This window comes from Vulpes vulpes, chromosome 16 (assembly GCF_048418805.1).
Source record: "Vulpes vulpes isolate BD-2025 chromosome 16, VulVul3, whole genome shotgun sequence".
Taxonomy (NCBI): Eukaryota; Metazoa; Chordata; class Mammalia; order Carnivora; family Canidae; genus Vulpes; species Vulpes vulpes.
Window position 1 is genome coordinate 24,471,231 of NC_132795.1, and position 12,445 is coordinate 24,483,675.

Sequence of the window (12,445 nt, forward strand, 5' to 3'; positions counted from 1 at the left end):
TTTCATGAACAATTTCTCTATAGTATACAATGCTATTTGATGGCATTTTACTCACTTCTTAAGTTTTATCATGAGATTGCAGCAACTCATTCACATGCTCAAGTTCCACTTCTAGTTCTCTTGCTACTTCCACGTCTGCAGTAATTTCCTTCACTGAAATCTCAAAAGTCACGAGGGTTGGAATCCATGAGAGTTGGAATCAACTTCTTCGAAACTCCTGTGAACGTTGGCATTTTGACCTCTTCCCACAAAACAACAATGCTCTTAATGGCATTTAGAATGGTGAACCCTTCTCAGAAGGTTTTCTACTTATTTTGTCCTGATCCATCAGAGAAATCACTATCCATGGCAGCTATACCCTTATGAAATGTATTTCCTTGACCCATGGGCTGCAGAATGGGTGTGGTGTTAGCAGGCGTGAAGACAACATTAATCTTACCGTACATCTCCATCAGAGCTCTTGGGAGACCAAGTGCATTGCTAATGAGCAGTGATATTTTGAAAGGGATCTTTTCTTCTGAGCAGTAGGTCTCAACAATGGGCTTAAAATATTCGGTAAGCCATGGTGTAAACAGATGTGCTGTCATCCAGGCTTTGTTAATCCAGAGTAGATTTGGTGTAAATCTTAAAGACCCTCAGATTTTCAAGGTGGTCAATGAGCATTGGCTTCAACTTAAAATCACCAGTTGCATTAGCCCCGAACAGGAGTGTCAGCCTGTCCTCTGAAGCTTTGAAGCCAGGCACTGACTTCCAGTAACTAGCTATGGAAGTTCCAGATGGCATCTTCTTCCTATGGAAGGCTGCTTTGTCTACATGGAAAATTTGTTGTTTGGTGTAGCCACCTTGATTCATTATCTTAGCTGAATCTTTTGGATAATTTGTGCAATTTCTACATCAGCTCTTTTCACTTTGCCCTTGTATATTCTAGAGATTTCTTCCCTAAAACCTTGTGAAGTAACTTCTGTGAGCATCATATTTCCTTTTTTTTTTTTTTTTAGCTTCATATTTAGCTTAAGGGAATGATGTGGCTGGTTTGATCTTCTAACCAGACTACTAAAACTTTCTCCATATCATTAATAAGGCCATTTTGCTTTCATATCATTCAGGTGTTCACTGCAGTTGTACTTTTAGTTTCCTTCAAGAACTTTTTCTTTGCATTCACAACTTGGCTAATAGGCACAGGAAACCTAGCTTTCAGCCTATCTCAGCTTTCAACATGCCTTCTTCTCTAAGCTTAATCATTTCTATCTCTTGATTTAAAGCAAAAGACATGTGACTCTTCCTTTCACTAGAACACTTAGAGGCCATTGTATGGTTATTAATGGGTCTAATTTCCATATTGTTGCATCTCAGAGACTAGGAAAGCCTGAGAGGGAAAGGGACAGGAATGGCTGGTTGATAAAACAGTCAGAACATGCACATCTATTGATTAAATTTGCCATCTTATATGGCTGTAGTTTATGGTGCCCCAAGACAATTACAATAGCAACATCAAAGATTGTTAATCACAGATCACTATAACAGGTATTAATGAAAAAATTTGAAATATTGTGAGAATTACCAAAATGTGACACATAGACATGAAGTGAGCAAATGTTTAGAAAAATACTGCTGATAGAGTTGCTTAATGCGGGGTTGCTGCAAACCTTCAGTTTGCAAAAAACACAATGTCTGTGAAGGAAGATAGAGTGAAGCATAAAAAAGCAAGGTATACTTATACTAAAGAAATGAAAAAACGTTTATTCAAGAACACTGATCAAATACCTCCAATACAAGGTCCTACACTGGGCCTAGGTATTAAAAATGACCAAGGTCCTCTTACAGCTTGTACTTTTGAAAAGCTAGAATCCTTTGGGGGAAAATAGACATTTAAGCAGAAAATTGATATAAGGAAGACTCCAAATAATGATTACATTACTCATTCTTTCTGATTAGAGTTATTTGAATTTCAGTGTTCATTATACAAACATATTAATATGCCATCTAAAGCTTCTTAAACTGTACTTGCATTCAAGCAAATTTCTATTGTGCACTTCACTGTGAAAAGAATCCTCTAGCTTTAACTACATTTTAAAAATTCAGGAATACTGGATTTTTTTCCATCTTTATTGAAATATAATTGACACAACATTTTGTATAGCGTGTTGTACTGCTTTTATAAAGCATATAACATCACGAGGTAATACAATGCTAAAGCAAGCTTTTGTCATCTATAATTGTTATTGTCAGGATAATGATTTTATTCATGGAAGATACAAATCTGTGAAACAAACCAACAATGTTATAATGGTATTTTGCTCTATTGAATGGTAATCCAATAATTTTCCTCTTGACTCCTACTATTTTTTCATCTTGCCACTCTCTCCTTATTTCTTTAAATAAAACATTCCATTCTAGAAGACTTTATCCCTTTCTTATAAATTCCCATTTCTTTCTTATATTATTCAGTAATTTAAACACTTGACAGTTTTAAAGTTAAAACATACTAGGTTATTCAGCAAATGTACTTAGTGCTTTATATTCAAAAGATATTCTTTATCCTCATGGAGGAGTCTAATTCTCTCTATAAGAAGACCAACATAACCCAAAAGATTTTGCCTGGTTTTAATAGTGAGAGCACAAACAGAATTAAAAATCTGGATTGCAAGGCTGAGGTTATGTTGCCTTTCATTTTGCAGCGATGGAGACTGAACTTGAAAAAAGGGTAATCAGGTTGAAAATCCTTATTTTGTTTTTGATGATCTACTCTCTGTTTCCTTGGAAACAGAGCTGGCAGCTGTAGAATTGCTGGCATTATGTTTTCTTTTCTTTTTAAGCTTTGAAACATCCAAGGGAAGGCGAGGTTTTATGGCTATAATCTGTAGAATCTGATATATTTTCAAATACATTTAAAAATATTTATGAATGCCTATTCCATATAAGGTACGAGGAGGTAAAACTAACAAGTTTGAGAAAGAGCTTTAAACCAATTGAGTGAAATAAATTTTAGTTTCTAAGAGCCAATCTATTATATATTTGGGTTTTGTTTTTTGTTTAAGAAAAAGAGGGAGGAAATAGACCTTATTTTTAAAACCTCTATAGAATGAGGGTAATACACTGAGAGACTAGTTAGTGAAATTAATTTTAGAAAACAACTAGATTCCTGGGGTGCCTGAGCAGCTCAGTCAGTTGGGGTCTGCCTTTAGCTCAGGTCATGATTCCAGGGTCCTGGGGTTGACCCGTACTCAGCAGGGAATCTGCTTCTCCCTCTGCCTGCTGCTCCCCCTGCTTGTGCGCTCTCTCTCTCTCTATCAAATAAATAAATAAAATATTTTTAAAAAGAAAAAGAAAACAACTAGATTCCTACACCAGACAGTATGATTCTGTCTTCCTGTGTACAAAAGCTGGGTAACATAAGGCTTACTATATGTTGAGAAAACAGTTTTTGCTTCCAGAAAATAAACAAAAACTAAAAGGAGCTTAAATAAACCTAAAATGTTTTCTGAGAAGCTGATATATTAATGAATTTACTAAATGTTCAATTGAGGGGTCACTATCAAATTGTTATAGTATGGTCTTTTCCTTTTTGAAAGTTTGCATTAAGTTTTAAAAGCCTTAATTCAATGAAAATATTATAAACCTTCAGAAATAATTTGTCAAATACCTTATTTTACACATGAAAAAACTGAGACCTAAGGAGACATTTATCCTAAATCATACTTGGGTAGTAGAACTGGAAGTTCTAGAACTGAGATTTCTTGATTATCAGTGTTCTTTAGTACTCTATTAATAATAAAGTTCGCTGAGGTTTCATTTTGCAAATATTTTAATTTTACACAATTCTTAGCAACTCATCTATTGTTTATAAACAAGGTACACACTATTAGAAATAAAAATACTATATGAACATGTATCTAAATGAAAGAACCAACAGATGTGACTTTTTTCTTTTTTTTAAATGTCACTTTAACAGCCACATTTAACTATGAAGCTACATGCTTTCCAGAAAGTGTCAGAAGTAAACTTCATCAGAGTGATCTAAAACACCCTTATTACTTCAAATTGTGGGAAGCCCATCTTCTTAATTCTTCTAATCTCAGCATCTAGCTATCTATTGACTCAATCACTCAGTAATTCAAAGAGCACTATCTTTGAGCCCCTTTTGTATTACATATATAAATCATTTTTGTCTGGGATCCCTTTCCCCCAAAACAGTTAAATACTTCTTCTTTTGCCCTCCAATACTCCTCATTCATACCTCTGAAACACTTAATGATACTTCAGTGCAGTTATGTATTTACTTTTAGACTTCTTGACATCAGTGACTTATTTATATCTTATAAATCAGACTCAATGGTTTAATATATCTCTTTTTCCTAATCTCTCTTCTGGAGCTTGGCACGTAATAGTCAATTAAATGTCTCATTACTACATAATATATACTTTTAAAAGATTTTATTTATTTGAGAGAGAGAGAGAGAGCACAAGTGGGGGTGGGAACAGAGAGAGAGAGAGAAACAGACTCCCTGCTGAGCATGAAGTCTGACCTGGGGATGGATCTCACAACCCTGAGATCATGACCTGAGATGAAATCAAGAGATGAAATCATCATGACCTGGATGCTTAACTGACTGAGCCACCCAGGTACCCCCCATAATATCTATTTTTATTTTTCCCTTGATGAGAGAGATACAAGAAAGCAAGGGATCTATGTTAGCTGGAAAGACCAGGAAAATTGGAGAGCAAGAGTGTGAAACACTGTTGACTAAGTCCTCACTGTTGATCACCTTTGGCTGATTGTCAAGTTCAGTTCTCTTTTTTTTTTTTTAATTTTAAAAATTTATTTATTTTAGGAGGAGGAGGAGCAGAGGGAGAGGGACAAGCAGACTCCAATGCGGAGCCCAGTCACATGACTCCAAAACAATGATCAGAGCTGGAACCAAGAGATAACGGAGTTACCCAGGAGCCCCCACTAAGTTAATTTCTTAAAACAGTAATTTCTAAGTATTTCTACTTTATTTAAGCATTACCTCACTCCATTCCCTTATTCCTACCCAATGGGTTTTATTCCTACTAAAGATTAAGGTCATCCAGTGAGAGTTTCCTCCTTTCAGTCCTCTCCATCTCAACATTTTCTTTCTTCTCATGTTTCTGAAAAAGATTTCTCCTTCTTCTCCTCTTCATTCAAGATCATTCTCTTTTCTTTGGTGCGGGGAATGGGCAGAGGGAGAGGGAGAGATTCTTAAGCATGCTCCATGCCCAGTGTGGAACCCAATGTGAGGCTTAAACTCACAACTGAGAGCATGACCTGAGCCAAAATCAAAGAGGTGGACATTTAACTGAGTGAACCACACAGGTGCCCCAAAGATCATTCTTACCTAACTCTTATTTATCCATTTAAAAATGTATTTTGGTATCTTTTTAGCCTAAAAAACTTTCAGTGAACATACTATACTTCAATTACTTTCATATATATGAACAGGTAGTAAGAATTAGAATTGCCTGTATTTACAGCCTCCATTTTCTTCCACTTATTTATATCTTAAAATAATCTACTTTTTCTCTTCACTGTTCAAGTGAAATAACATTCTTGAAGTGGCTTTTTCTTTATGATTTAAAATTTGTAATATGTAGTATTACCAAAAAACTAATTTAAAAGAAATGTGTCACCTATGCCCTTTATCTGTCCTCATTATAAACACACAGAAATTCTAGATATTTTACTACATTATTGAACCCTATGGAAAGAAATGAAAATCTTTGAGTTCCATAAAGAGATCCATAGCAGTATGGAACCTCTGTAGCTCATAGTGATCATTGGGTAGGATTAAAACAACAAAACACAGCATCTCAGACCACATAATTTCTGAGGATGATTCCAATTATTCATACAGCTTTCATTACACAGAAACTGAAAAAAAAAAAAGCCAAGAAATTCACATAAATGGGCCCAGCCACAGAAATGTCTCTACAACCTACGAGAGGCACAGGACTCTGAAATCTATAATTCATGCTAAGGATGAGCTTACAAATCAAAATTACAAAGGAGTTGAGGAAATCTCACATTATAAGACAACATATATTATATACAAGAGAAATAACAATGAAGAATTCCAGATAACACATAAATCGTCTTTAGATGAGGATGTTTAAAGGGATTTTTAAAATATAAGTGAACTCCATAAGGTAACAGTAAAACATTATGGGAGAAAAGGGACAGGTGGATTTGAAGAAAAAAAAGAAATTTTAGACATTAAAAAACAGTCATTGAAATGACACTTCTCAGCGTATAGGATAAATAAATGCTTAAGACCATGAATTGGGTAAACTAGACCACACGGGATAAAGACTGAGAGGCCAGTGAGTAGGAGATTTCCAGTGGAAAATGATATTAAGACAGCAGAGGACAATGTTTTAAGTAAGTGGCAGAAAGATCAGGTATGACTGAAGAGTGTCATTTGAATTTGGTCATTAGGTCAGTGGTTACCTTTGGAAGAGCAGTTTCCTTGAAGTGGTAGTGAGGGAGACAAAAATTCTGTCATGTTGAGGCATGGATGGGAGGTGAGGAATTGGAGATAAGTATAGACACACCCTTTAGGAACATCTTTAGGAACTTGGACTAAAATAAGAAGGCAAGAGCTATACAGGTGATAGTTGCAGGGAGGATTTTTCTTTTGAGGGATTAATAAGATCTAGCACATTTATATGCTTTGGTGGAGGGAGGCTAGATTGGGAGAAACCAACAGAGACTTTAACTTGATAGAACTAATTTCCTGAAGAGAAAGGAGGAGGGGATGGGAACTAAAACACAACTAAAGGGGGATTTGCTTTTGTTGTCATCCAAGGCCAGCAGAGTACCATAATAATGCTTACTTCATGCCAGGTTTTGTTCCAAGCATTTTAGATGTATTAACAGAATTGGATGGAGATAAGAAACTTGAGAATGAAGAGTTGAAGAAACGTTCATCTAAAAATCAAAATGATCTTTATGAAAATAAAATTATATACTAATAATTTGCCAAAAGAGAAGGTAGAAGAGATGATGAAGGGAGCTTAAAAAGTGCCAAAGAATAGGAGAGGAAGTTGACCAGAAACATATAAAAGTATTTCTGATTAGTAATTCAAATGACTGTGTCATTTTCTCCAGCAGTGCTCAGATACCCTAGGTTCAGAGCTCAGAGACAGACTATATTGACCATGGTTGAAAGTCTGTAAGCAGACTAGGAAGGAAGGACAAGAGTTCAGCAAGTTGACGGCACTGGCAGAGGGTGAGTGACACTCACTGGGGTTAGGTTGGATATGAAAAGAAATGAAGCCAGGAGAGGGATAATAGATGGATAGGAAAAAAGAAAGTAAAAAAAAAAAAGTAAAAATAGAAAGACTGCAAACCTCACAAGTCCATTGACTCTCTATCCCACTCCTTTCTGAGGGAGCAGTTGCCACAACTCATGAAGGCCACCAGAAGAATAAGCTCTGTCATCTTCAAGCGCAAGGTTTTCTCCGTGTAGCAGTACAGTCAGTCCACTGACCAGCGTCACTGGCTTCACCCAGGAGCTTGTTAGAAATGCAGAATCTGAAGTCCCCCCCCCCCCCCGGAAATACTGACCCAGAATCTGCTTAACAGAATCTGCAAGAGATTCATGTCACATGAAAATTTATGCAGCACTGGGACAGAAAGAGTTGATTCACCTTTGGTTTATGTGTGGTCAGGATATGCTGGAAGCAGCAAGGGGCAGATATTGTCTGTGATGCACTTGAGCTCCCAGGCTCAATGAGTTTATTACCTTTTAATGTATAATTGAAACCCTTTTCTGAATGGGGTGCCATCCTGTACACCAGCTGGTCCCTAATTTCACCCCACACCCCAGATGCTCTCCTAGCTTGAGTGCCACAGAATTGCACAAGAAACCACAAACTTCCTTTTAGTTCTAAAATTCCTTTTTTTAAACTATTTTTTAAAAGATTTTATTTATTTATTCATGAGAGACACAGAGAAGGAGACAGAGACTCAGGCAGAGGGAGAAGCAGGCTCCATGCAGGGAGCCCGACGTTGGACTCGATCCTGAGACCCCCGGGTCACGCCCTGGGCCGAAGGCAGGTGCTCGCCCACTGGGCCACCCAGGCATCCCCAGTTCTAAAATTCTTTGATTTTATGTATTGTAACCAAACTTCCCCTGCACATAAAAAATACGTGAAAGTAAAACTGAAATGAAGGGAAATAAAATTTAGTCAGTGCCAAAAGTAATTCTAAGGAAAATTTTGCAATTAGCTACACACAGACACACACCCCATCCGCTCCTGGGTTAGCTTTCAAGAGTGATACCGTTTTTCTTTACCTACAATTTGAGAGTTTTGACGTCGCTATTCGCGACTGTGAATGATTTTTGAACTTTTTTTCTCCCCACCTTTGTGCAAAACCAAATTCTTCTAAGCGAAGTGAGTGGAAGGCGGAGCGAAATTGCTTCCTCACATTTACGTGGAACCAGCCTCCGACGACGTGGTCTGCAGAGAACAGGCAGCGAGAGACTGGTCACCAGCGTCACTGTTCGTGGGAATTTTAATATCGTTTTTTAAAGACTTAGCAATGGTTTGTTTGTTTTGGTGTGATTCAGCCTTTCATGTTACACCAAGCACTGAATGCTGCACCTGCTGGTGATTTTTTCCTGTGCTGCTGGGGTTTTTATTTATTTATTAGACACACACACACACACACACACACAGAGAGAGAGATGCAGAGACACAGGCAGAGGGAGAAGCAGGCTCCACGCAGGGAGCCCGATGTGGGACTCGATCCGGGTCTCCAGGGTCACGCCCTGGGCTGAAGGGGGCGCTAAACCACTGAGCCACCGGGGCTGCCTTTAAGCTGCTGCCTTTAAGCGCTGTTACCTACTGGACCAAGGCCTGCGGTCAAAGAGGAGGAAAAACCCATTTGCCCGCCCTCCTCAGTTCACTGGTGCAGAGCGCTGGGGTGCGCTCGACTACTGCCCGGGGAACCCAAACTGCACAGGCCCCAGGCGGTTCAGAAATGAAGGGTCTTTAAGCTGCGCAGGGAGCAACGTCTGCGAAGTGACAGCTGACGGCCCCAGCACCCCTACCCCCGGGGCAGCTCCCCACCAGCAGCCGCCCCTCCGCCCCACCCCCTCCCCGGGGCAGCTCCCCAGCAGCAGCCGCCTCTCCCCCCCCCACCTCCTCCCCGGGGCAGCTCCCCACCAGCAGCCACCTCTCCCCCCCCCACCTCCTCCCCGGGGCAGCTCCCCACCAGCAGCCGCCTCTCCCCCCCCACCTCCTCCCCGGGGCTGCTCCCCACCAGCAGCCGCCTCTCCCCCCCCACCTCCTCCCCGGGGCAGCTCCCCACCAGCAGCCGCCCCTCCGCCCCACCCCCTCCCCGGGGCAGCTCCCCACCAGCAGCCGCCTCTCCCCCCCCACCTCCTCCCCGGGGCAGCTCCCCACCAGCAGCCGCCCCTCCGCCCCACCCCCTCCCCGGGGCAGCTCCCCACCAGCAGCCGCCCCTCCGCCCCACCCCCTCCCCGGGGCAGCTCCCCACCAGCAGCCACCTCTCCCCCACACCTCCTCCCCGGGGCAGCTCCCCACCAGCAGCCGCCCCTCCGCCCCACCCCCTCCCCGGGGCAGCTCCCCAGCAGCAGCCGCCCCTCCGCCCCACCCCCTCCCCGGGGCAGCTCCCCACCAGCAGCCGCCCCTCCGCCCCACCCCCTCCCCGGGGCAGCTCCCCACCAGCAGCCACCTCTCCCCCCCACCTCCTCCCCGGGGCAGCTCCCCACCAGCAGCCGCCCCTCCGCCCCACCCCCTCCCCGGGGCAGCTCCCCACCAGCAGCCACCTCTCCCCCCCACCTCCTCCCCGGGGCAGCTCCCCACCAGCAGCCGCCCCTCCGCCCCACCCCCTCCCCGGGGCAGCTCCCCACCAGCAGCCACCTCTCCCCCCCACCTCCTCCCCGGGGCAGCTCCCCACCAGCAGCCGCCCCTCCGCCCCACCCCCTCCCCGGGGCAGCTCCCCAGCAGCAGCCGCCCCTCCGCCCCACCCCCTCCCCGGGGCAGCTCCCCACCAGCAGCCGCCCCTCCGCCCCACCCCCTCCGCCCCACCCCCTCCCCGGGGCAGCTCCCCACCAGCAGCCGCCCCTCCGCCCCACCCCCTCCCCGGGGCAGCTCCCCACCAGCAGCCGCCTCTCCCCCCCCCACCTCCTCCCCGGGACAGCTCCCCGCCCCCCCGGCGCCCCCGCCCCCCAGGTTAACCCACCGTCAGCCCACTCGCAGCCCGTCCCCGCCTCGCCCCGACGGCGTGGCGCCCTCCCCTTCTTTCCCTCCGCCCACCCCCCCTCCGCTCCTTCCTCCCCCTCGCTCTCCCGCGGGCCCACCCCCACCCCGCTCTCCCGCCCGCCCCCTCTGGGATTCCAGCTCCAGCTGCAAACGCCGCCTCCCCTGTCGCCGGGACTCGGGGCGAGAGGCGCGGCGGGCCGGCTGCGCGCAGGCGCAGTGCGCGGCGGGCGGTCGGGCGGTCTGCGCAGGCGCGCGCCGCTCGGGCTGCTCCGGGGCGCGGGGCTTCGCTGGGCGGGCGCGGGCGCGGGCCGGACGGGCCCCGCGGCGGCGGCGGCGGCAGGATGCTCCTTCCCTCGGTCAGTGTCTGGAACCTGGCGTTTTATGCCCTTATGATGTGCCTGGCGAGCCTGGGGCTGTGGGACGTCTTCTTCGGCTTCGAGGAGAACAAGTGCAGCATGAGCTACATGTTCGAGTACCCGGAGTATCAGGTGAGCGTCGGCCGCCGCACCTGGGCCCTCCTGCGGCCGCTCCCGCCCCGGCTCCCGCGCCGCCAGCCTCCTCCCTGTCTTGTCGCCCTCGAAAGTTCAGCAGACACCCCCCTCCCCGGGTGCCCTCACCTGCTCTTTGCGTCCTCTCTTAACAGCGGGGTGTCGGGCAGGTGGGTCCCCGAGCATCCTCCCGGGTGCCCCCCTCCCGGCCCCAAATCCCAGGCACAGATTCTTTGGCCTCCCCTGCCGTCCCCCGTTTGCGTCCCTCTCTAGAGACGCCTCTAACTTCAGCCCCTCTCCCTAAACCCAAACCCCAATTCCCCCTGCGTTTCCTACCTTAACTTAGCAGGTGCCCCCGGAGCACACCCGGCTGTCCACGCGCCTGCACTCTCACCATCCCGCGCGGTGGTTTGCACGTTCAGCTCTTGCTTTTCTAGAAGAAGGAGCTGATGGCTGCATCCCGAGCCTGGCCCCTGCGACTCCCCGGTGTTGCTCCAGCGGGACGGGCTGGCCCGATGATGATGAGCCCATGCAGGGGGAGAGTATCGGGGTTCCCTCCCGTGGTCGCGGGTCGTGCGTGTGCAAGCCTGCCGGTGCTCGTGCACGTCGCCTCTTCGCACTTGCACCCCAAACCTCTGTTTCGTGGTGGTGGTTTTTGTTTTCTCACGGTGTTGGCCATTGGAGAGAGACCCGGCCCTTCTTGGCGCCCTTGCTCCCCACCCCCCTGGTCAGTTCCATTTGGAGTTATTTTCAACCACAGTTGCTTCTTCAGTTCAGCAGAGTAGAACCTTGCATCTCATTCATGACCAGCTGTGGCGATAAGTGACACAACTGCCCAAAGTAATTCCTCCGGAAGGATTCTTTTATTTCTAAACCCATCTCCTCTATTTGTTTGCTTGAGGTCATTATGGAGCAGCAAGTTACTTGATTAATGCTGTTGATTATTTAGATCCTAAAGCTTACCTAAGGCTTCAGTGGCTGGAAAACATCTCTTCCCACCGCCCCCCCCCCTTCCGTGGGCAAAAATTCTAATTTAGGTTTCATTTGAGATCCTTGGAAGAGAGTGGAAGAACTTGGTATCAAATGCTATTGAAGGAGCTTTCTAAACCCATCTCCTCTATTTATTCAGACAAATAGAGGTACACTCTCGTGCCATGAGAAGTGTATGTACTGGTACTGATAAAACGCATTTTAAAGAGACTTATTATTTTATTTTATTTTATTTTTAATTTCTTTTTATTGGAGTTCAATTTGTCAACATATAGCATAACACCCAGTGCTCATTCCATCAAGTGCCCCCCTGAGTGCCCATCACCCAGTCACCCCAACCCCCTGCCCACTCCCTTTCCACCACCCCTTGTTGTTTACCAGGGTTAGGAGTCTCTCATGTTCTGACTCCCTCTCTGATATTTCCCACTCATTTTCTTAAAGAGACTTTTTAAAACCAGAGCAGATTCTTTTTAGGTGGAAGAATGGAGATGGTGATTGCCTCAGTGTAGAGGTCATTATGGAGCAGCATGTTACTTGATTAATGCTGTTGATTATTTAATTCCTAAAGTTACCTAAGGCTTCAGTGGCTGGAAAACATCTCTTCCCCCTCCGTGGGCAAAAATTCTAATTTAGGTTTCATTTGAGATCCTTGCAGGAGAGTGGAAGAACTTGATATCAAATGCTATTGAAAGAGATTTTAACGTGTTAACTGTTGT

At 45.3% G+C, this 12,445-nt stretch overlaps 1 protein-coding gene and 1 long non-coding RNA gene across 2 annotated transcripts in view; one reads left to right on the top strand and one right to left on the bottom strand.

Moving 5' to 3' along the window:
- Positions 1-7,509, bottom strand: part of LOC140595859 (uncharacterized) — a 39,353-nt gene extending 31,844 nt beyond the window's left edge. The window contains exon 1 of the long non-coding RNA XR_011997789.1: positions 7,369-7,509. This is a non-coding gene — a long non-coding RNA (uncharacterized lncRNA). The remainder of the gene's footprint in view (positions 1-7,368) is intronic.
- A 3,003-nt stretch (positions 7,510-10,512) lies between these two features.
- The window catches only part of PGAP1 (post-GPI attachment to proteins inositol deacylase 1), a 71,495-nt gene continuing 69,562 nt past the window's right edge, over positions 10,513-12,445 (top strand). Inside the window, exon 1 of the mRNA XM_026002620.2 lies at positions 10,513-10,739. Coding sequence (XP_025858405.2) covers positions 10,593-10,739 — 147 coding nt within the window. The 5' untranslated portion in view covers positions 10,513-10,592. The remainder of the gene's footprint in view (positions 10,740-12,445) is intronic.